The sequence below is a fragment of the Artemia sp. Qi Xiang Cuo genome, chromosome 14 (genome assembly GCF_049724085.1).
Source record: "Artemia sp. Qi Xiang Cuo chromosome 14, ASM4972408v1, whole genome shotgun sequence".
NCBI lineage: Eukaryota > Metazoa > Arthropoda > Branchiopoda > Anostraca > Artemiidae > Artemia > Artemia sp. Qi Xiang Cuo.
The window spans coordinates 60,550,991-60,573,755 of record NC_142807.1 but is presented as its reverse complement, the minus strand read 5'-3'; the positions used below and the strand labels follow the sequence as shown (position 1 = coordinate 60,573,755).

Below are 22,765 nucleotides of genomic sequence, written 5' to 3'. Positions count from 1 at the left end.
CTTCGTTCAGTTGCGTATTGGCTATGGTTTACCTTGTCACAGTTACATTTTCCTGATTTTTCAAAGATCATTTTGAATTTCTTTCATTGAAATGCAAGAGTTGGACTATTTCAATAGTGTTTGGTAGTGGTTTACCTTGTCACAGTTACATTTTCATGATTTTTCAAAGTTGATTTTGTATTTCTTTCGTTGAAATGCAAGAGTTGGACTATTTCAGTAGTGTCTGGTTATGGTTTACCTTTTCACAGTTAAATTTTCTTGATTTTTCAAAGCTGATTTAGAATTTCTTTCTTTGAAATGCAAGAGTTGGAATATTTCAGTAGTGTTTGGTTCTGGTTTACCTTGTCACAGTTACATTTTCCTGATTTTTCAAAGTTCATTTAGAATTTCTTTCGTTGAAATGCAAGAGTTGGAATATTTCAGTTGTGTTTGTTTCTGGTTTACCTTGTCACAGTTACATTTTCCTGATTTTTCAAAGTTCATTTTGAATTTCTTTCGTTGAAATGCAAGAGTTGGAATATTTCAGTTGTGATTGGTTGGGGGTTAAAGTGTCACAGTTCCATTTTCCTGAGTTTTCAAAGTTGATTTTGAATTTCCTTCGTTGAAATGCAAGAGTTGGAATATTTCAGTAGTGTTTGGTTGTGGTTTACCTTGTCACAGTTACATTTTCTTGATTTTTCAAAGTTCATTTTGAATTTCTTTCGTTGAAATTCAAGAGTTGGAATATTTCAGTAGTGTTTGGTTGTGGATTACCTTGTCACAGTTACATTTTCTTGATTTTTCAAAGTTCATTTTGAATTTCTTTATTTGAAATGCAAGAGTTGGAATATTTAAGCAGAGTTTGTTTATGGTTTACATTTTCACAGGTACAGTTTCTTGATTTTTCAAAGTTCATTTTGAATTTTTTTTGTTGAAATGCAAGAGTTGGAATATTTCAGTAGTGTTTGGTCGTGGTTTACCTTGTCACAATTACATTTTCTTGATTTTTCATAGTTAATTTTTAATTTATTTTGTTTAAATGAAAGAGATGGAATATTTCAGTAGAGTTCGGTTGTGGTTTAACTTGTCACAGTTAAATTTTCTTGATTTTTCAAAGTTCATTTTGAATTTATTTTGTTGAAATGCAAGAGTTGGAATATTTCAGTAGTGTTTGGTTGTGGTTTACCTTGTCACAGTTACATGTTCTTGATTTTTCAAAGTTCATTTTGAATTTCTTTCGTTGAAAAGCAAGAGTTGGAATATTTCAGTAGTGTTTGGCTGTGATTTACCTTGTCACAGTTAAATTTTCTTGATTTTTCAAAGCTCATTTTAATTTATTTAATTGAAATTCAAGAGTTGGACTATTTCAGCAGTGTTTGGTTGTGGTTTACCTTGTCACAGTTAAATTTTCTTGATTTCTCAAAGTTCATTTCTAATTTCTTTCATTGAAATGCAATAGTTGGAATATTTCAGTAGTGTTTGGTCGTGGTTTACCTTGTCACAGTTACATTTTCGTGATTTTTCAAAATTCATTTTGAATTTCTTTCGTTGAAATGCAAGAGTTGGACTATTTCAGTAGTGTTTGGTTTTGGTTTACATTGTCACAGTTACATTTTCTTGATTTTTCAAAGATCATTTTTAATTTCTTTCGTTGAAAAGCAAGAGTTTGAATATTTCAGTAGTGTTTGCTTATGGTTTACATTGTCACAGTTACATTTTCTTTATTTTTCAAATTTCTATTGAATTTATTTCGTTGAAATGCAAGAGTTGGAATATTTAAGTAGTGTTTGGTTATGGTTTACCTGGTCACAGTTACATTTTCTTGATTTTTCAAATTTCATTTAGAATTTATTTCGTTGAAATGCAAGAGTTTGTATATTTCGGTGGTGTTTGGTTATGGTTTACCTTGTCACAGTTACATTTTCCTGATTTTTCAAAGTTCATTTTGAATTTCTTTCGTTGAAGTGCAAGAGTTGGAATATTTCAGTAGTGTTTGGTTGTGGTTTATTTTGTCACAGTTACATTTTCATGATTTTTCAAAGTTCATTTTGAATTTCTTTCCTTGAAAAGCAAGACTTGGAATATTTCAGTAGTGTTTGGTTGTGGTTTACCTTGTCGCAGTTACATTTTCTTGATTTTTCAAAGTTCATTTTGAATTGCTTTCGTTGAAATGCAAGAGTTGGAATATTTCAGTAGTGTTTGGTTATGGTTTACCTTGTCACAGTTAAATTTTCTTGATTTTTCAAAGTTCATTTTGAATTTCTTTCGTTGAAATGCAAGAGCTGGAATATTTCAGTAGTGTATGGTAGTGGTTTACTTTGTCACAGTTACATTTTCTTGATTTTTCAAAGTTCATTTTGAATTTCTTTCGTTGAAATGCAAGAGTTGGAATATTTCAATAGCGTTTGGTTGTGGTGTACCTTGTCATAATTTCATTTTCTTGATTTTTCAAAGCTCTTTTTGAATTGGCATCATTGTAATGCAAGATTTGGAATATTTTAGTAGTGTTTGGACATGGTTTACCTTGTCAAAGTTACATTTTCGTGTTTTTTAAATGTTAATTTTGATTTACATACTTTTTTTATAACTATTTGTTAAATTTAACTATTGTTTTTTTGTGGTTTACATTGTCACAATTAAATTTTATTGATTTTTCAAATTTAATTTTTGAATTTCTTTAGTTGAAAAGCAAGAGTTTGAATATTTCAGTAGTGTTTGATTATGTTTTAACTTGTCACAGTTACATTTTATTTATTTTTCAAAGTTCATTTGAATTTCATTCGTTGAAATGAAAGAGTTGGAATATTTCAGAAGTGTTTGGTTGTGGTTTACCTTGTCACAGTTACATTTTATTGATTTTTCAAAGTTCATTTTGAATTTCTTTCATTGAAATGCAAGAGGTGGAATATTTCAGAAGTGTTTGCTTGTGGTTTACCTTGTCACAGTTACATTTTCTTGATTTTTCAAAGTTCATTTGAATTTCTTTCGTTGAAATGCAAGAGTTGGAATATTTCAGTAGCGTTCGGTTGTGGTTTACCTTGTCACAGTTACATTTTCTTGATTTTTCAAAGTTCATTTTGAATTTCTACTGTTCAAATGCAAGAGTTGAACTATTTCAGTAGTGTTTGGTTGTGGTTTACATTGTCAAAGTTACATTTCCTTGATTTTTCAAAGTTCATTTTGAATTTCTTTCGTTGAAAAGCAAGAGTTGGAATATTTCAGTAGTGTTTGCTTGTGGTTTACCTTGTCAAAGTTACATTTTCTTGATTTTTCAAAGTTCATTTGAATTTCTTTCATTGAAATGCAAGAGGTGGAATATTTAAGAAGTGTGTGGTTGCGGTTTACCTTGACACAGTTAAATTTTCTTGATTTTTCAAATTTCATTTTGAATTTCTTTCATTGAAATGCAAGAGTTGGAATATTTCAGTAGTGTTTGGTCGTGGTTTAACAAGACTCATTTACATTTTCGTTTTTTTTCAAAGTTCATTTTGAATTTCTGTCATTGAAATGCAAGAGTTGGACTATTTAACTATTTTTGAGTTGATTTTTACATACTCACAGTTACATTTTCATGATTATTAAAAGCTCATTTAGAATTTATTTAGTTGAAATGAAAGAGTTGGAATATTTCAGTAGTGTTTGCTTATGGTTTACATTGTCACAATTACATTTTCTTGATTTTTCAAAGTTCATTTTGAATTTCTTTCGTTGAAATGAAAGAGTTGGAATATTTCAGTAGTGTTTGGTTATGGTTTACCTTGTCACAGTTACATTTTCTTGATTTTTCAAAGTTCATTTAGAATTTCTTTCGTTGAAATGCAAGAGTTGGTCTATTTCAGTTGTGTTTGGTTATGGTTTACCTTATCACAGTTACATTTTCTTGATTTTTCAAAGCTTATTTTGAATTTCTTTCGTTGAAAAGCAAGAGGTGGAATATTTCAGTAGTGTTTGCTTATGGTTTACCTTGCCACAGTTGCATTATCTTGATTTTTAAAAGTTAATTTGAATTTCTTTCGTTGAAATGCAAGAGATGGAATATTTCAGTAGTGTTTGCTTATGGTTTACCTTGTCACAGTTGCATTTTCTTGATTTTTCAAAGTTCATTTGAATTTCTTTCGTTGAAATGCAAGAGTTGGAATATTTCAGTAGTATTTGGTTATGGTTTACCTTGTCACAGTTGCATTTTCTTGATTTTTCATAGTTCATTTCGAATTTCTTTCGTTGAAATGCAAGAGTTGGAATATTTCAGTAGTGTTTGCTTATGATTCACCTTGTCACAGTTACATTTTCTTGATTTTCAAATTCATTTTGAATTTCTTTCATTGAAATGCACGAGTTGGACTATTTCACTAGAGTTTGGTTCTGGTTTACCTTGCCACATTTACACACATGTATACACATGTACACACATGTGCTTATCATGAGTGCTCATGATAAGTTAACCTAACCTTTTCCGGTGAGTATGGTTAGGTTAGAATAGATTAAGTTAGGTTAGAGTAGGTTAAGGTAGGTTAGCCCATGTACGCTTCACATAAGTTAGCTTAGGTTAGGTGAGAGACATGCAAAAAGTTAGGTGTATGATTAGGTTAGGTTAGGTTAGATTAAGTTAGGTTAGGTTAAGTTAGGTTAGGCTAGGTTAGCCTACGTACGCGCGCGTACGTAGGCTAGCCTAGCCTAACCTAACTAACCTAACCTAATCTAACCTAACCTAACCTAATCATACACCTAACTTTTGCCTGTCTCTCACCTAACCTAAGCTAACCTATGTGAAGCGTACATGGGCTAACCTAACCTAACCTAATCTAACCTAACTTAATCTAGTCTAACCTAACCATACTCACCGGACAAGGTTAGGCTAACTTATCATGAACACACATGATAAGCACATGTGTGTACATGTGTATACATGTGTGTAAATGTGGCACGGTAAATCAGAACCAAACACTAGTGAAATATTCCAACTCATGCATTTCAATGAAGAAATTCAAAATGAATTTGAAAATCAAGAAAATGTAACTGTGATAAGGTGAACCATAACCAAACACCACTGAAATATTCCAACTCTTGCATTTCAACGAAAGAAATTCGAAATGAACTTTGAAAAATCATGAAAATGTAACTGTGACAAGGTAAACCATAACCAAACACTACTGAAATATACCAACTATTGCATTTCAACTAAAGAAATTCAAATGAACTTTGAAAAATCAAGAAAATGCAACTGTGACAAGGTAAACCATAAGCAAACACTACTGAAATATTCCAACTCTTGCATTTCAACGAAAGAAATTCAAATGAACTTTTAAAAATAAAGATAATGCAACTGTGATAAGGTAAACCATAATCAAACACTTCTGACATATTCCACCTATTGCTTTTCAACGAAAGAAATTCAAAATGAGCTTTGAAAAATCAAGAAAATGGAACTGTGATAAGGTAAACCATAACCAAACACCACTGAAATATTCCAACTCTTATATTTCAACGAAAGAAATTCGAAATGAACTTTGAAAAATCAAGAAAATGTAACTGTGACAAGGTAAACCATAACCAAACACTACTGAAATATTCCAACTCTTGCATTTCAACGAAAGCAATTCAAAATGAACTTTGAAAAATCAAGAAAATGTAACTGTGAAAATGTAAACCATAACCAAACACTACTGAAATATTCCAACTCTTGCTTTTCAACGAAAGAAATTCAAAATGAACTTTGAATAATCATGAAAATGTAACTGTGACAAGGTAAACCACAACCAAACACTACTGAAATAGTCCAAATCTTGCATTTCAATGAAAGAAATTCAAAATGACCTTTGAAAAATCAAGAAAATGTAACTGTGACATGGTAAACCACTACCAAACACTACTGAAATATTCCAACTAGTGCATTTCAACGAAAGAAATTCAAAATGAACTTTGAAAAATAAAGAAAATTTAACTGTGTAAAGTTAAACCCCAACCAAAAACTTCTGAAATATTCCACCTCTTGCATTTCAATGAAATAAATTCAAATGAACTTTGAAAAATCAAGAAAATTTAACTGTGAAAAGGTAAACCACAAGCAAACACTACTGAAATATTCCAACTCTTGCATTTCAACGAAAGAAATTCAAAATGAACTTTGAAAAATCAAGAAAATGTAACTTTGACAAGGTAAAACACAACCAAACACTACTGAAATATTCCAACTCTTGCATTTCAACGATAGAAATTCAAAATGAACTTTGAAAAATCCAGAAAATGTAACTGTGACAAGGTAAACCACAACCGAACGCTACTGAAATATTCCAACTCTTGCATTTCAACGAAAGAAATTCAAATGAACTTTGAAAAATCAAGAAAATGTAACTGTGACAAGGTAAACCACAAGCAAACACTACTGAAATATTCCAACTCTTGCATTTCAACGAAAGAAATTCAAAATGAACTTTGAAAAATCAAGAAAATATAACTGTGACAAGGTAAACCACAACGAAACACTGCTGAAATATTCCAACCTTTGCCTTTCAACGAAAGAAATTCAAATGAACTTTGAAAAATCAATAAAATGTAACTGTGACAAGGTAAACCACAATCAAACACTACTGAAATATTCCAACTCTTGCTTTTCAACGAAAGAAATTCAAAAATGAACTTTGAAAAATCAAGAAAATGTAAATGTGACAAGGTAAACCACAACCAAACACTAGTAAAATATTCCAACTCTTGCATTTCAACGAAAGATATTAAAAATGAACTTTGAAAAATCAAGAAAATGTAACTTTGACAAGGTAAACCACAACCAAACACTAATTAAATATTCCAACTCTTGCATTTCATCGAAAGAAATTCAAAATGAACTTTGAAAAATCAAGAAAATGTAACTGTGACAAGGTAAACCACAACCAAACACTACTGAAATATTCCAACTCTTGCATTTCAAAGAAAGAAATTCGAAATGAACTTTGAAAAATCAAGAAAATTTAACTGTGACAAGGTAAACCACTACCATACACTACTGAAATATTCCAGCTCTTTCATTTCAACTAAAGAAATTAGAAATTACTTTGAAAAATCAAGAAAATTTAACTGTGACAAGGTAAACCATAACCAAACACTACTGAAATATTCCAACTCTTGCATTTCAACGAAAGCAATTCAAAATGAACTTTGAAAAATCAAGAAAATGTAACTGTGACATGGTAAACCACAACCAAACACTACTGAAATATTACAAGTCTTGCTTTTCAATGAAAGAAATTCAAAATGAACTTTGAAAAATCATGAAAATGTAACTGTGACAAGGTAAACCACAACCAAACACTACTGAAATAGTCCAACTCTTGCATTTCAACGACAGAAATTCAAAATGAACTTTGAAAAATCAGGGAAATGTAACTGTGACAAGGTAAACCATAACCAAACACCACTGAAATATTCCAACTCTTGCATTTCAACGAAAGAAATTCGAAATGAACTTTGAAAAATCAAGAAAATGTAGCTGTGACAAGGTAAACCATAACCAAACACTAATTAAATATTCCAAATCTTGCATTTCAACGAAATAAATATTAATGAACTTTGAAAAATCAAGAAAATGCAACTTTGACAATGTAAACCACGGCAAAACACTGCTGAAATATTCCAACTCTTGCTTTTCAACGAAAGAAATTCAAAATGAACTTTGAAAAATCAAGAAAATGTAACTGTGACAAGGTTAACAACAACCAAACACTACTGAAATAGTCCAACTCTTGCATTTCAACGAAAGAAATTCAAAATGAACTTTGAAAAATCAAGAAATTGTAACTGTGACAAGGTAAACCACGACCAAACACTACTGAAATATTCCAACTATTGCATTTCAATGAAAGAAATTCAAAATGAACTGTGAAAAATCAAGAAAATTTAACTGTGACAAGGTAAACCACAACCAAACACTTCTGAAATATTCCAACTCTTGCACTTCAACGAAAGAAATTCAAAATGAGCTTTGAAAAATCAAGAAAATGTAACTGTGACAAGGTAAACCACACCCAAACACTACTGAAATATTCCAACTCTTGCTTTTAAAATAAATAAATTCAAAATGAACTTTGAAAAATAAAGAAAATGTAACTGTGACAATGTAAACCACTAACAAACACTACTTAAATATTCCAACTATTGCATTTCAATGAAATAAATTCAAAATGAACTATGAAAAATCAATAAAATTTAACTGTGACAAGGTAAATCATATCCAAACACTACTGAAATATTCCAACTCTTTCATTTCAACTAAAGAAATTCCAAATCAACTTTGAAAAATCAAGAAAATGTACCTGTGACAAGGTAAACCACAACCAAACACTTCTGAAATATTCCAACTCTTGCATTTCAACGAAACAAATTCGAAATGAACTTTGAAAAATCAATAAAATGTAACTGTTACAAGTTAAACCACAACTTAACACTACTGAAATATTCCAACTCTTGCATTTCAACGAAAGAAATTCAAAATGAACTTTGAAAAATCAAGAAAATGTAACTGTGACAAGGTAAACCAAAACCAAACACAACTGAAATATTCCAACTCTTGCATTTCAACGAAAGAAATTCAAAATGAACTTTGAAAAATCAAGAAAATGTACATGTGACAAGGTAAACCACAACCAAACACTACTGAAATATTCCAACTCTTGCACTTCAACGAAAGAAATTCAAAATCAACTTTGAAAAATCATGAAAATGTAACTGTGCCAAGGTAAACCATAACCAAACACCACTGAAATATTCCAACTCTTGCATTTCAACGAAAGAAATTCGAAATTAACTTTTAGAAATCAGGAAACTGTAACTGTGACATGGTAAACATAACCAAACACTACTGAAATATTCCAACTCTTGCATTTCAATGAAAGAAATTCAAAATGATCTTTGAAAAATCACGAAAATGTAACTGTGAAAAGGTAAAACAAAACCAAACACTACTGAAATATTCAAACTCTTGCATTTGAATTAAAGAAATTCAAAATGATCTTTGAAAAATCACGAAAATGTAACTGTGATAAGGTAAACCAGAAGCAAACACTACTGAAATATTCCAACTCATGCATTTCAACGAAAGAAATTCTAAATGATCTTTGAAAAATCAGGAAAATGTAACTTTGACACGGTAAACCATAACCAAACACTACTGAAATAGTCCAACTCTTGCATTTCAATGAAAGAAATTCGAAATGAGCTTTGAAAAATCAGGAAAATGTAACTGTGACAAGGTAAACCATAAGCAAACACTACTGAAATAGTCCAACTCTTGCAAAACAACGAAAGAAATTCTAAATGAACTTTGAAAAATCATGAAAATGTAAATGTGACAAGGTAAACCACGACCCAACACTACTGAAATAGTCCAACTCTTGCATTTCAACGAAAGAAATTCAAAATGAACTTTGACAAATCATGAAAATTTAACTGTGACAAGGTAAACCACAACCAAACACTACTGAAATAGTCCAACTCTTGCATTTCAATTAAATAAATTCAAATGAACTTTGAAAAATCAAGAAAATTTAACTGTGACAAGGTAAACCACAACCAAACACCACTGAAATATTCCAACTCTTTCATTTCAACAAAGGAAATTCGAAATTACCTTTGAAAAATCAAGAAAATGTAACTTTGACAAGGTAAACCACGACCAAACACTACTGAAATATTCCAACTATTGCATTTCAACTAAAGAAATTCAAAATTAACTTTGAAAATCAAGAAAATTTAACTGTGACAAGGTAAACCACAACCAAACACTACTGAAATATTCCAACTATTGCATTTCAACGAAAGAAATTCAAAATGACCTTTGAAAAATCAAGAAAATTTAACTGTGACAAGGTAAACCACAACCAAACACTACTGAAATAGTCCAACTCTTGCATTTCAACAAAGGAAATTCAAAATGAACTTTGAAAAATCAAGAAAATGTAACTGTGACAAGGTAAACCACAACCAAACTCTACTGAAATAGTCCAACTCTTGCATTTCAACAAAGGAAATTCAAAATGAGCGTTGAAAAATCAAGAAAATGTAACTTTGACAAGGTAAACCACAACCGAACGCTACTGAAATATTCCAACTCTTGCATTTCAACAAAAGAAATTCAAAATGAACTTTGAAAAATCCAGAAAATGTAACTGTGACAAGTTAAACCATGACCAAACACTAATTAAATATTCCAACTCTTTCATTTAAACGAAAGAAATTCAAAATGAACTTTGAAAAATCAAGAAAATGTAACTGTTACAAGGTAAACCACAACCAAACACTACTGAAATATTCCAACTCTTGCATTTCAATGAATGAAATTCAAAATGAACTTTGAAAAATCAAGAAAATCTAACTGTGACAAGGTAAACCACAACCGAACGCTACTGAAATATTCCAACTCTTGCATTTCAACGAAAGAAATTCAGAATGAACTTTGAAAAATCAAGAAAATGTAACTGTGACAAGGTAAACCACAACCAACCACTACTGGGTGGGGATTTGGGGGCGAGAGATGGATTTTGGGGGTCTGGGGGGGCCTTTGGGGCGCCGGGGGACCGGTGGATGGCTTTTGGGGCACCGGTGGCCCTTTGGGAGCCCGGGGGACCTTTGAGGACCATGGGAGGGCATTTGGGGCAGTTGGGGGCCGGTGGAGGGCCTTTGGGACCCCGTTGGTCCTTTGGGAGCTCGATGGGCCTTTGGGGGGCCCGGGGATGGCCTTTGGGGGTCTGGGTGGGCCTTTGGGGGCGCCGGTGGCCCTTTGGGAGCTTGGGGGGGCCTTTGAGGGTCCGGGGGGACAGTTGGGGGCCTGGGGGGCATTTGGGGGCGCCGGTGGCCCTTGGGGAGCTGGGGGGGCCTTGAGGACCGGGGGCTTCCTTCGGGGTTGGGGTAGGAGGATCGGAACCCTTTGGGGTTGGGTTAGAGGACCTCACGACACTGTTCAAATGAAACTTGTGTATTATGACGACCACACTCAAAACCTCCTCCAAAATCTCTTCAAAAATCTTCTTTTAAAATGTCTCTATCTGTTTCGCCGAAATAGTTCCATAACCTGTCTAAAACGGTTTCGCCCAAATAATCACTAAACGTAAATTCAGCGTGTTCCTTTGTTATTGGCATCTCTGTGCTAACGCATTTCAAATTAATAGGAAACCTTCTCGCGCGCTAAAACAATTCATCGCTAAGATGTTTCTTGCCTAATTGTTTCCATGGCCTTGGGTTATTAATATCCTTTGGAGTTCGACCAAAAGAGTTGTTCCCGAGGCAAAGACATTAATGATATGGATCTATTCCTGGAGAAATGTTTCTAGGCGGAAATTTTTAAAGTCTGACAGATGATGTCATTGATTGATTGATCTGTCAAGAAGGGGAAATTAATTTGTTGTTTCTAAGGGGAATTATTGATTCACGATAGGTGAATTGAGGTCGACTGCACTGGTGTTCCAAGGTCGATGTTGTTGTAAGTGCACGCTCTCAGCGAATGTCAAGGTCGATGTTGTTGTTGTGAAATTTAGGTCATTGACCCCATTAACCACGTGTTCTCCCTAATGACTCTATGCCCATATTTGGTGTGGGTACAGTATTCTATGCCCATATATGGTGTGCCAGTAGGAGTCGGACCCCCTCCTCTACTAAAATCTTCGCCACAACATTCCCCCCCCCTCGTCAAGGCACAAAATGCAGCTTACCATTGTCTTGTTTCAAACGATTAGACAATCACATAAGCAACAACCACGACCAGACTAATCCCTAGAGTCGTGACAGATTCGGTTGCAGGCGAAGCATGCTAAAAATATTGCTAAGAAGCTTATATTCATTTGTTCTCCCAAGAGAGAAAATAATCACTGAGTCTCTAAGCTAACGAAACTTACGGGGAAAACAAAAATACTATAGCTTCTCTATCTGTTTTGTAACATTCTCTTTCAGCTATTTTATTTCCAGTAAATACGTCCAAGTTATTTTAAATTAATATTACGGCAAGATTTTTAAAATTTAAGCATGGCCCATGTTTAAAATTAATTTCACTTTCAAAAAGAAACATTCTGCTTTCTGCTCATCTTCCGCAGTGCTGCTGTTAATACTGCTGAGACTTGGGGTATAAAAATAAACTTTCTGGGATTGTATACAGGGATGGGTAACTAAAGACAACACACTGCGTTCATGAAGGTTGTCAAAAAGGACGAATTAACAATATCCTAAGAACGGCTTTTCGTGATATTAAACTTTGAAAAAAATTCATGCATAATACCTTTAAATTATATTTATCGTTATATAATTTTAGCAAAGCCAAGAGTTAATATAAACAAAAAATTAAATCGAAATATTAAATGTGAGTGTACCAGAAGATTATAATATCCCCCAAATCAGTAAGAAATTATATATATTAATTTAGCTACTTTCATAAATAGAGTTACCGTCGGTCTAGTCTTAGCAGCCTTCTTAGAAATTGAAAGATTTTACATTTAGTTTTTGTAAATGATGATGAATATATTTCTTCATTTCAAGATCACTTTTATAAGTATTTAATATTACAACAAATATTTTTAAGATATGTCAGGTAAATTTATATTATATAAGAAATATATCATTTAACAGTATTTCAAAATTTAACTTAAATATTAGTTTAAAGTAAAGTAAACGTATTTAGTAGAACAAACGTATTTAGCAGAAAAAGAGTGCTACATCACAATAAAAAAGGCTCTTAGATTTTGAAACGAACGATTTCTACTGTATTCACCCCATTTTTGAATATGGTCTAGGGGACAAAACATATCGATTGACCTGATTCAAATACATAAATCTAACAATTTTTCGTCTATCAGCACCAAAAGTTTATTTTTCCCTGGTGCTTATATGATATAACCCCTATTTAATATTCTTCATCTAATTGGAACCTTGTATTTTCCCTAATTTTGGGATTTCCCATAATTTTGTTAATAAAGTATTATATATTCATTATATATTGATCCCAAAATCCCAAAAACTAAGGAAAATCCAATGTTGTAATTAGATGAAGAATATAAGGTAGGGGGTGTATTATATAAGTACCCTTTTCCCTTTTTTGGATTTCAATTAATTTGTTATTGGGAAAAAAAGCTACTTAAAAGGGAAATTGAGAACGAAACATGTTGAGAAAACAATTCTTACTTTAAAATATGCAAGTAAAGTGTAATCAACACATTTTAAAACCACTTCCGCTGTACCTAACTTTCCTCCTCGTAAAATAATACCCAAAGGATATATTTTCCATGCTTTTGCCATGCGTCACTCTTGCTTCAACCTAGTACCCATATATTGAATCACTGGCCCCGAAACCGACAAATGGAAAAAAAAAATTGGAGATATATAATTCGGGTTATATAATTACACATTTCACAGGGGAAGGGGTTGTGTGCAAACTATAGTGGAAAGTTCCAAATTGGATGTTTTCAAAAAGCTAATAATCTCTAAGCTTAAGTCCATATACCTAATATTTTTAACGAAGTTAAATATATATCAACGAAATTCTGCGGGAGGAAATTTTCTGGGGGAGCAACCATTGAAGGGGGGGATTCTGTTGAAAATTTTCCATGGGGGAGGGATTTCCGGCTTGATCTGAAAACAATGATATATATTAAGGTCTTTTCAAATAAAAACGTGTTAAAAATACGTGTTTATTTTAAAGTAAAAATACTTTAGCTTTAAAAATACGTATTAAAAGTCTATGAATATAGAAGTTCGTTACGTAAGTTAATTCGTAAGTTACGTATATTAATTACTAATAAAAACGTTCGTAAATAAAATTAAACAAGTTTCAAGAAAGCCATTTAACCAAATAAAAGTCACATTAATATACAAATTTTGTTTTAATTATTCATGTATGGTGAGCCAATATCAAAACCTTCATTAATTCAAAAACGTTCAAAAATTAAATAAAAAAAAACAAATTTTTTTAACTGAAAGTAAAGAACGACGTTAAAACTTAAAACGAACAGAAATTATTCCGTATATGAAAGGGGCTGTACCCTCCTCAACGCCTCGCTCTTTACGCTAAAGTTTGACTTTCTCAAAAATATATTTTTTTCAAACAATAAAAAACTTTAGCGTAAAGAGCGAGGCGTTGAGGAAGGGACCGCCCCTTTCATATACAGAATAATTTCTGTTCGTTTTAAGTTTTAACGTCGTTCCTTACTTTCAGTTAAAAAAAACTTGTGTTTTATTATTTAAAGAGCGACCCGGCTCATGTACGTGTTCCGTACATGAAAGGGGCTGTCCCTCCTCAACGCCTCGCTCTGGGGCCGCTCTGGGACCTGGGACCCTGTCTATTTGCTCCTGTAACTGTAAGTAAAATTCATCCGAGTCACTAGTATCTCCGTCAGTCGGTTCTAAACGAGCATATGCTACTATAACAGATACCCTGAATTTCGTAGTCGTAAAATGAGCAATTAGTATTCTATTATTAATACCTTCCCAGCCTAAACAAGACTTAGCAGCTTCCTTTTTCATCTTGACCCCTACTCCCTGTCTATGTGCCCCATCCTTCCTGCCTGAGTAAACAAAATCTATATCACCTAATTTCATGCTTCCTACCCCTGGGATATCCGTTTCTGAAACTCCTAATAAATCCAGTTCGAATCGTCTGAAACCGTCAGTCAAAATGTCGATACGATATGTCGTAACATTCCAAGTTCTAATCTTCATCAATGTCGTAACATTCCAAGTTCCAATCTTCATGTTCTTGAAATCATTGAAATTATTTTCGCCTCAGGAAAAGCACTGATCCCGGATACCAGTGCAGGACGTGGATCACATATCTTCTCAAGTCTACACCGAAGTGCTTAAGCTGGCTTAGAACCGGGCAGCAAGAAGTCCCCGGGACCTCCATGAATGGAGGCTTTGTGCAATCCTAGGCCCATCTTGGTCACAACATGGTTTTAAGCACTTGACAACGCTCTTCTATCAACAGGAGTCGAAATCCTGCACAGACAGTCTCAAGCCTATTACCTCCGACTCATTATATATTCATGTCTACAAATATTATGCTACTATGGGGAGGCAGCCGATAATAGATAAATTAGCTAGGAAGAGGTTTTTCAGCCCGAAGACGCCCGCCAAAACATACCAAGCCCAGAAGAATTATCCATTAGTCAGAATCCTGTGCGAATACTTTGTCGTTTACTAGGCTATAATTTACTCGAGGGGCGCCACTCCTCAAGTGGTAATAGAGTTGACAGCAAGGTCCCCAGTCTTGCTGGTACCCCAAAAAGGTCGAGACAGCCCTTTGCAGAGGCTGTCGTCCATAGACCTGGGTCTTACACCACGCTGCAGTTGTCCTTCAAAAGAGGATCCTCCCATGATTGTCTTCTGCATCACTATGCAGTTTAACCCATTGCTAGGAGAAAGTTTGCAACTCATAGGACTTGTGGACAAACCAGTGGGCCCTGTTGAGTGTACATTTAAGGGGCCTTCTTCCTCCTGCACCTGTATTTATGACCCTGGGCGAGGGTGTCTCAGTTTCTATAATGGACCCCAGGGACAAGGTCCCCCCTTGATCCGTGCCTCCTATGGAGGTACCCTACATATCTATAGAGCGTTCCCCTCTCGCAACCTGGGGACACGCTGAATGGCTTGGGGGAGGCCAGGAACATAAAAATGAAATTAATTAAAAATATTATGTTTACTTTAAACATGGAAAATTTTATAGTCTTCTGTACGACTTTTTAAAACTGGCCTTTAAGTTTAAAGACCAGTTTATTTGGGTTTTGATGCCTTGGAAAAAATGAGAAACCTATTGGAGAATTAGAAAGCGAGAGTAAGAGCACTGAAGACGAATCGAACAAACTTAAAAACGAGATTGAAAAATTCCATATCTCGGCTTGTGATTTTACAAGGAAGCGATCATGCAAATTCAAAAACGGTTCAAATTTGATGAAGGGTGTACATAACAGGGACTTTTTTAGATCCAGGAAATTCAAGGTCGCTAACCCTACCCATACATTTTTCTTGCAAAATATGCACTGCCAGGTTGGTCAAAAGAGCAATCGACAAGCAATGGAGAGAATATGAAGAGTAACCCAAAGATATTGAAATGGCTAGTGCACTGGTTTACATGAAAACATGAAAAACATGAAAAAGAGTTTAAAAATATTTATTGGAAATATATTAGTCAATACCAATTGTTGTAACACGGATGAAGAAGTTTCTTAAATATTTTTGAATGAGAGATTTCTACGACGTTCAACCCATTTGGGAATAACATCTAAGATATCAAATATTTAGATAGACCTGATTAAAGATGCATATTGTAATATTTTTTCATCCATCAGCATCAAAAATTTAATTTTTCTCTTTTCTGGATGTTTTAAAAGTTTAGATAAATAAATAAAACCTACTTAAAAGAGAGAAGTTTTCATCAAATTAATGCTGTATAAGCTTAAACTACTACTACTACTGCTAACAACTCACCGCAGCACAAAACCACCTGAGGCCAACACAGCTACGCACGCTCCCTCTCCATCCCAATCTATTCAAAGCCTCCCTCTTTACACCCTCCCAGGAAGTTCCCATTTCCTTTAAATCTTTCTTTATGACTTCCTCCCACCCCAGACGGGGACGACCTGCTTTCCATTTAGTCCTAGACGGTTGGCCGCAAAGAACAATCTTCGGTAATCTGTCATCCTTCATCTGCACAACGTGCCCTAGCCACCACAACCTTTCTTTCATTGTAGCCCTAGAGAGCGGTATTTAACCACATTTTTCGTATAGCCTTTTGTTTGAAATACGGTCAGTCAGCCGGGTACCCAGAACAATCCTTAAGCAATTTCTCTTGAAAACATCTAGCAAATCTTCATCCGCTTTTCGGGGCGCCAATACTTCAGAGCCGTATTTGACCACTGTCATCACTGTAGTTTCTAATATTCTAATCTTGATTTGCAGACGTATCTTCCTATTCTTCAAAACTTTTTTTTAACTGTGAAAGAAACATCCTGAGCCTTGGCTATTCTACTTTTGACATCTTCGATGCTTCCACCACCGTTACTAATAATACTACCAAGGTAAGTGAAGCTGCCCACATGATCAATCTTTTCATTACCCAACGTCACCTTTTCATCTTTACTTAGTGACTTAGGCTTCCTAACATTAATTTTCAAACCAATTCTAGCACCCTGAACTCGCAAAACCTTGTAAAAGTTTATTCATTTTGCTCACACTTTCATCTAGGATGCTTAAATCATCAGCATAATCCAAGTCCAGGAGACTTTTTTCTGCCCATTTGATTCCGTGGTCTCCCATTGCCTTTCCTGTGCTCCTTAAAACAAAGTCCATCAAAATAATCCATATAAAGGGGGATTGAACACAACCCTGCTTAACTCCTGCTTTAATAAAAAACCAGCGGCTAACCTCATTTCCTACCTTAACCGCAGCAGTGTTATTCTCGAACATAGCACTAATCACTTTAATGTATTTGTCTGGTATACCATACAAGGATAAAACCTTTACTTAAGTCCTTCTATCAACAGAATCAAACGCTTTCTCATAATCTATAAAACTGAGGACAGCTGTTTGAAAACTCAGGTACTTCTCAATTATTGGCCTAAGAGTGAAAATTTGGTCGACACATCCTCTACCTTTTCTAAAACCGCACTGCTCTTCTCTTAAAACTTTGTCTACGGCATGTCTCAATCTAAAAAGTATCTTATAATAAGTAATTTATTACCTACAGAGACCAGACTAATGCCTCGATAATTACCACACTCACTTTTATCACCTTTCTTATAAAGTGGCTTAATTAAGGTTTTTCTAAAATCGTTAGGTACTTCCCCTTTTTCAAAAATCATATTCATAATCTTCATAATCATATTCATAATAGTCAGTGAAAATGTCGATACGATAGTCATTTTTTAATGTCGTAACATTCCAAGTTCCAATTTTCATGTTCTTGAAATCATTGAAATTATTTTCGCCTCAGGAAAAGCACTGATCCTGGATACCAGTGCAGGACGGGGATCACATATTTTCTCAAGTCTACACCGAAGTGCTTAAACCGGCTTATAACCGGACAGCAAGAAGTCCCTGGGACCTCCATGAATGGAGGCTTTGTGCAATCCTAGACCCATCTTGGTCAAAAAATGGTTTTAAGCACTTCTATCAACAGGAGTCGAAATCCTGCACAGACAATCTCAAGCCTATTACCTCCGACTCATTATATAATCATGCCTACAAATATTGTGCTACTACGGGGAGGCAGCCCATAATAGATAAATTAGCTAGGAAGAGGTTTTGCAGCCCGAAGACGCCCATCAAAATATACCAAGCCCACAAGAATTGTCCGTTAATCAGAATCCTTTGCGAATGCTGTGTCGTTTACTAGGCTATAATTTCCTCGAGAGGCGCCACTCCTGAAATGGGAATAGAGTTGATCGCAAGGTCCCCAGTCTTGCAGGTACCCCGAAAGGGTCAAGGCAGCCCTTTACAGAGGCCGTTGTCCATAGACCTGGATCTTACGCCCTGCCGCGGTTGTCCTTCTATAGAGGATCCTTCCACGATGGTGCTCTGCGTTACCATGCAATTTAACCCATTACTAGGAGAAGGTTTGCAACTCATAGGACTTTTGGACAAACCAGTGGGCCCTTTTGAGTGTACATTTGAGGGGCCTTCCTCCTCCTCTGCCTGTATTTATAACCCCGGGCGAGGGTGCCCCAGTGTCTATTAAGGACCCCCAGGGACAAGGTCCCCCCTTGGTCAGTGCCTCCTATGGAGGTACCCTACATATCTGTAGAGCGTTCTCCTATCGCCACCTGGGGACACGCTGAATGGCCTGGGGGAGGTCAGGAACATAAAAATGAAATTAATTAAAAATGTTATGTTTCCTTTAAACATGGAAAATTTTAAAGTCTTCTGTACGACTTTTTAAAACTGGTCTTTAAGCTTAAAGACCAGTTTATTTGGGTTTTGATGCCTTTGAAAAAATGAGAAACCTATCGGAGAATCAGAAAGCGAGAGTAAGAGCACTGAAGACGAATCGAACAAACTTAAAAACGAGATTGAAAAATTCCATATATCGGCTTGTGATTTTACAAGGAAGCGATCATGCAAATTCAAAAATGGTTCAAATTTGATGAAAGGTGTACATAGCAGCGAATTTTTTAGATCCAGGAAATGCAAGGTCGCTAACCCTACCCGCACACTTTCCTTGCAAAATATGCACTGCCAGATTGGTCAAAAGAGTAATCGACAAGCAATGGAGAGAATACGAAGAGTAACCCAAAGATATTGAAATGGCTAGTGCATTGGAATACATGAAAACTATTTTTCATTTATGTGATTATCGTGGGAATCTACACTTCATGAACATAGTAAAATTTGTGGAGCTTGTGTTTTCATTTGCGTTTATTGATGTTGCTTTTGAGACACTATTTAGTTTGCTAAAGGATTGCCAAAACTGACATGAGAAACCGCCTAAACAATCCCGCTGGCGTCTACACTTCAGACGAAGCTGAGGATAACAGAGCCTGTTTCACAGCAGAAAGCTTTGCAACAGACCAGCTTTCGAGAAAGAACATGAAAGAAGAGGCCCTCCCCCCGCCTCTCTCTAGGAAAATTCATCCAAAACAATTCCATTCTCACTGAAAATTTCCTGCAGAGAATTCTTGCGAACGATTCCACTTGAAAAGTTCTTATAGTCCAGGACTTTTAGGATTTGACCCCGACAATATTGAAATATTAACGAAAATGGTACCAAAATGATCAGAAAAATTCTGTATAACATACTAAAATTCCCCATAAATCCGAGTGGGACGAGTGCCCGAAAACAGGGGAAAAGGGGGAAATGCGGGCGAAAATTAGGAAAACTGCCGAGCATGCCCAAAAAATAGTTCAAAGTGAGTTTTCTGGGGCTTTCCCATAAGATGATCACGAAACTGACATATAAAATAAAGAGCAAGAGCCCCACCATAACGGGGGAAAAGGTGGAAAGAGGAGAAGAAAAGGCACAATTGAAGTCAGGGGTAGAAATCAGTTTGAAATGTGTTTTCTGGGGCTTTCCTATCCGCTCATCACGAAACTGACACCTAAAATGATGGAAAGAAAACGAGAACCATAAAAATCGAACAAAGCTGGAGGAAATAACGGAAAAGGGAAAGGGAGGCCCGACTCCTGAGCCAGCTGCTAATGGCTAATAAGTAGGCCTATAGGCATAATAACTCGCTTAAGTATCAAACTTTTACTTTCTTGAATCACAGACATTTCTTACAACCATTTGATCTATTAAACATAAAGAAAACAACCGCTTTGCAGTGATCACAGTATAAAAGTTCAGCTATTATAGGTAAAATTTGCACTTTCGAAAGCAATATCGTTGAGTGGAACTTCAGAACTTCAGTTGATAGAGGAGCTTTAGTACAAACTTATTTTTCCAAAGATATTGCTTAAGGATTGTTCTGGGTATCCGGCTGACTGACCGTATTTCCAACAATAAGCTGTACGAAAAATGTGGTTCAATGCCGCTCTCTGGGGCTAAAATGAAAGAAAGGTTGAGGTGGCTAGGGCATGTTGTGCTGATGAAGGATGAAAGATTGCCGAAGATTGTTCTTTTCGGCCAGACGTCTAGGGATAAACGGAAAGCAGGTCGTCCTCGTCTGGGGTGGGAGGACGTCATAAAGAAGGATTTAAAGGAAATGGGGACTTCGTGGGTAGGTGTAAAAAGGGAGGCTCTGAATAGATTAGGATGGAGAAGGAGCATGCATAGCTGTATTGGCTTCAGGCGGCTTGTTGCTTTGGTGAGTTGCTAGTAGCAGTAGTAGTAGTCAGTAACTGTAGGTAAAGTCTGCACTTTTTAAGACAGTATAGTTGTCTTGAAAAACACAGCATTGATATTACTAGTCGAGCTCCTCTTCTTCGACAATCTCGTTGTCCCTGTTCAAACAGTTGATACCTTGACATTCTCCGCACTCGAACGGACATGCTAATCTATTTTTCTTGCGGTTGCATCGCGAGTTCTCGCAGCCTGTCATATAGTTGCATCTCACGACACTCAAAAGAGTCTGAGGTGCGGGCAACAAATCGATCATCACAGGTGAGTATTTATGGTCCCCGAGGACGCAAACCCAGTCAGGCAGGTCAAGGTCAGCTGGTTCTCCTTTCCAACGGGATACCTGGATGTTCACTCGCTGGGAGTGGAATGAAGCTGAAGCTTTCGGTTGGCGGAAACCTATCAGGCTTAACAAACGCCGTAGTATTCGACGAAGAAACTTTTTCCAAGAAAATTCGATGTCGCTGCTTTGTGAGATCTTCGTTTGGTTGTGCTTTATGCAAGCTGAGGAGAAGATATTCACCCGCTGTCATAATTTTATCTTTGAACGATGATTCATCTAGAAACACTCCGCATTTTTTTCTATGCGCTTCGCTCTTCTTCAAAAGAGGTAGCACAGCTTGCTTTCCAAGTCCAAAGAGTGCGTGCCCTACCAGAAGCAGCCTGGATACTTCTCCCATTTTTTTTTGCACTTCGTTGAGGCCCCAGAACCGGGTTATCACTTCTTTTACGTTCGTTGACGGTTCGAAGTAAAGTATTTTTGCATTAGGCGGGATGTAATACAAGAGCAGAATCAGAAGGTCAGTGTCGTTGCCAAGAACTATTGTTTCAGAGTTTTCTGCTTTCGTTACGACAGTCTTCACGATTAGATAGTCAGCATCGTCCTTAGCATGGATGACTTCAAATCCTTTGGCTCTGAGTTTTTCCCAAATGTAGCTTATAATTCGCTGTTTGTTCTGAGAATTGCTCAAAAACTCTTCCTTGTTTTTCTGGAGCTTCATCCCTAAACTGAAATCGATCATTTGATGCTGGGTTCTCTTACACCTTCGGTTGTGCGTAGCATCTTTCTTGGTTGGACCAGCGCTGTATCCATCAAAGACAACACTAGGGGAGGTACAGAGTCGAGTAACGAAACTAACATAGCTTTCACAGATTGAATCATAAGTATCACAAATTTACCAAGGTACTTGCTGAAGCAGCCAAGCTCCATCAAATACATTGACACGATCTGACACTGGCAGGCGGTGAATCGAGTCCGTTTTCGCTTCTTTCCATATTAATTATGCTAGTGCAGGTTTGTCTGGCTGATGCATTATGCCAGAATTCTCAAACAAAGCGGGTGGATAACTGCACAGCTCGTAAAATAGAGTTTCTGCCATGTCATTTTCAGATGTATGGGTAGCAGTCACAAGACGTTGAAAAAGCAGTGCAGGGTCGATATGCAAAATCTCGCCATCTATCCTAATGTTCCCATCGGATCCCAGTGTAACGACTTTTTCTTTCTTCTTGAATGAAAAACTTTCGACGGATTGGCCATCCATGCGCTGAAGGATCAGCTCACCTATAGCTTTAGCATCCTCTGCATTGACGTTTTGGGCAATCATCCCGGAGCCTATACTTCTAGGCTCTGTGGAACCAGTGAAAGGAGAGTTCTCCAGAAGGAATTCAAGAAACGTCATTAGATCCTTAGTAACTCTTTTTATTCATGCTGAGGTTGCAGTAACATGGTGTTCACTAGAACTGTACTCTAGGCCCGTCAGTTTCTGCATTAGATCATTCACTGAAGCGAGTACTGGCATAGACATTGTCCATACCTTTCTCTGCAGCTCAGTCATGCCTTTTCCTCTTGTCAGCCCTTCATCTGATTTTAAGCTCTTCATCAGCACTGTCTTGATGACGAGGTCTGGAGCCAATCCAGCCTAAAAACGATCAGTTCGTCGGGTAATAAACTTGCCGCATGCAAACTGCCCCAAGAGCTGTGGATTCGAT

At 35.9% G+C, this 22,765-nt stretch overlaps 1 protein-coding gene across 1 annotated transcript in view; it reads right to left on the bottom strand.

Moving 5' to 3' along the window:
* LOC148944714 (cadherin-like and PC-esterase domain-containing protein 1) overlaps positions 1-22,051 on the bottom strand; it is a 139,983-nt gene extending 117,932 nt beyond the window's left edge. Inside the window, exon 1 of the mRNA XM_089100005.1 lies at positions 21,994-22,051. Coding sequence (XP_088956131.1) covers positions 21,994-22,051 — 58 coding nt within the window. The remainder of the gene's footprint in view (positions 1-21,993) is intronic.
* Positions 22,052-22,765: the final 714 nt, after the last annotated feature.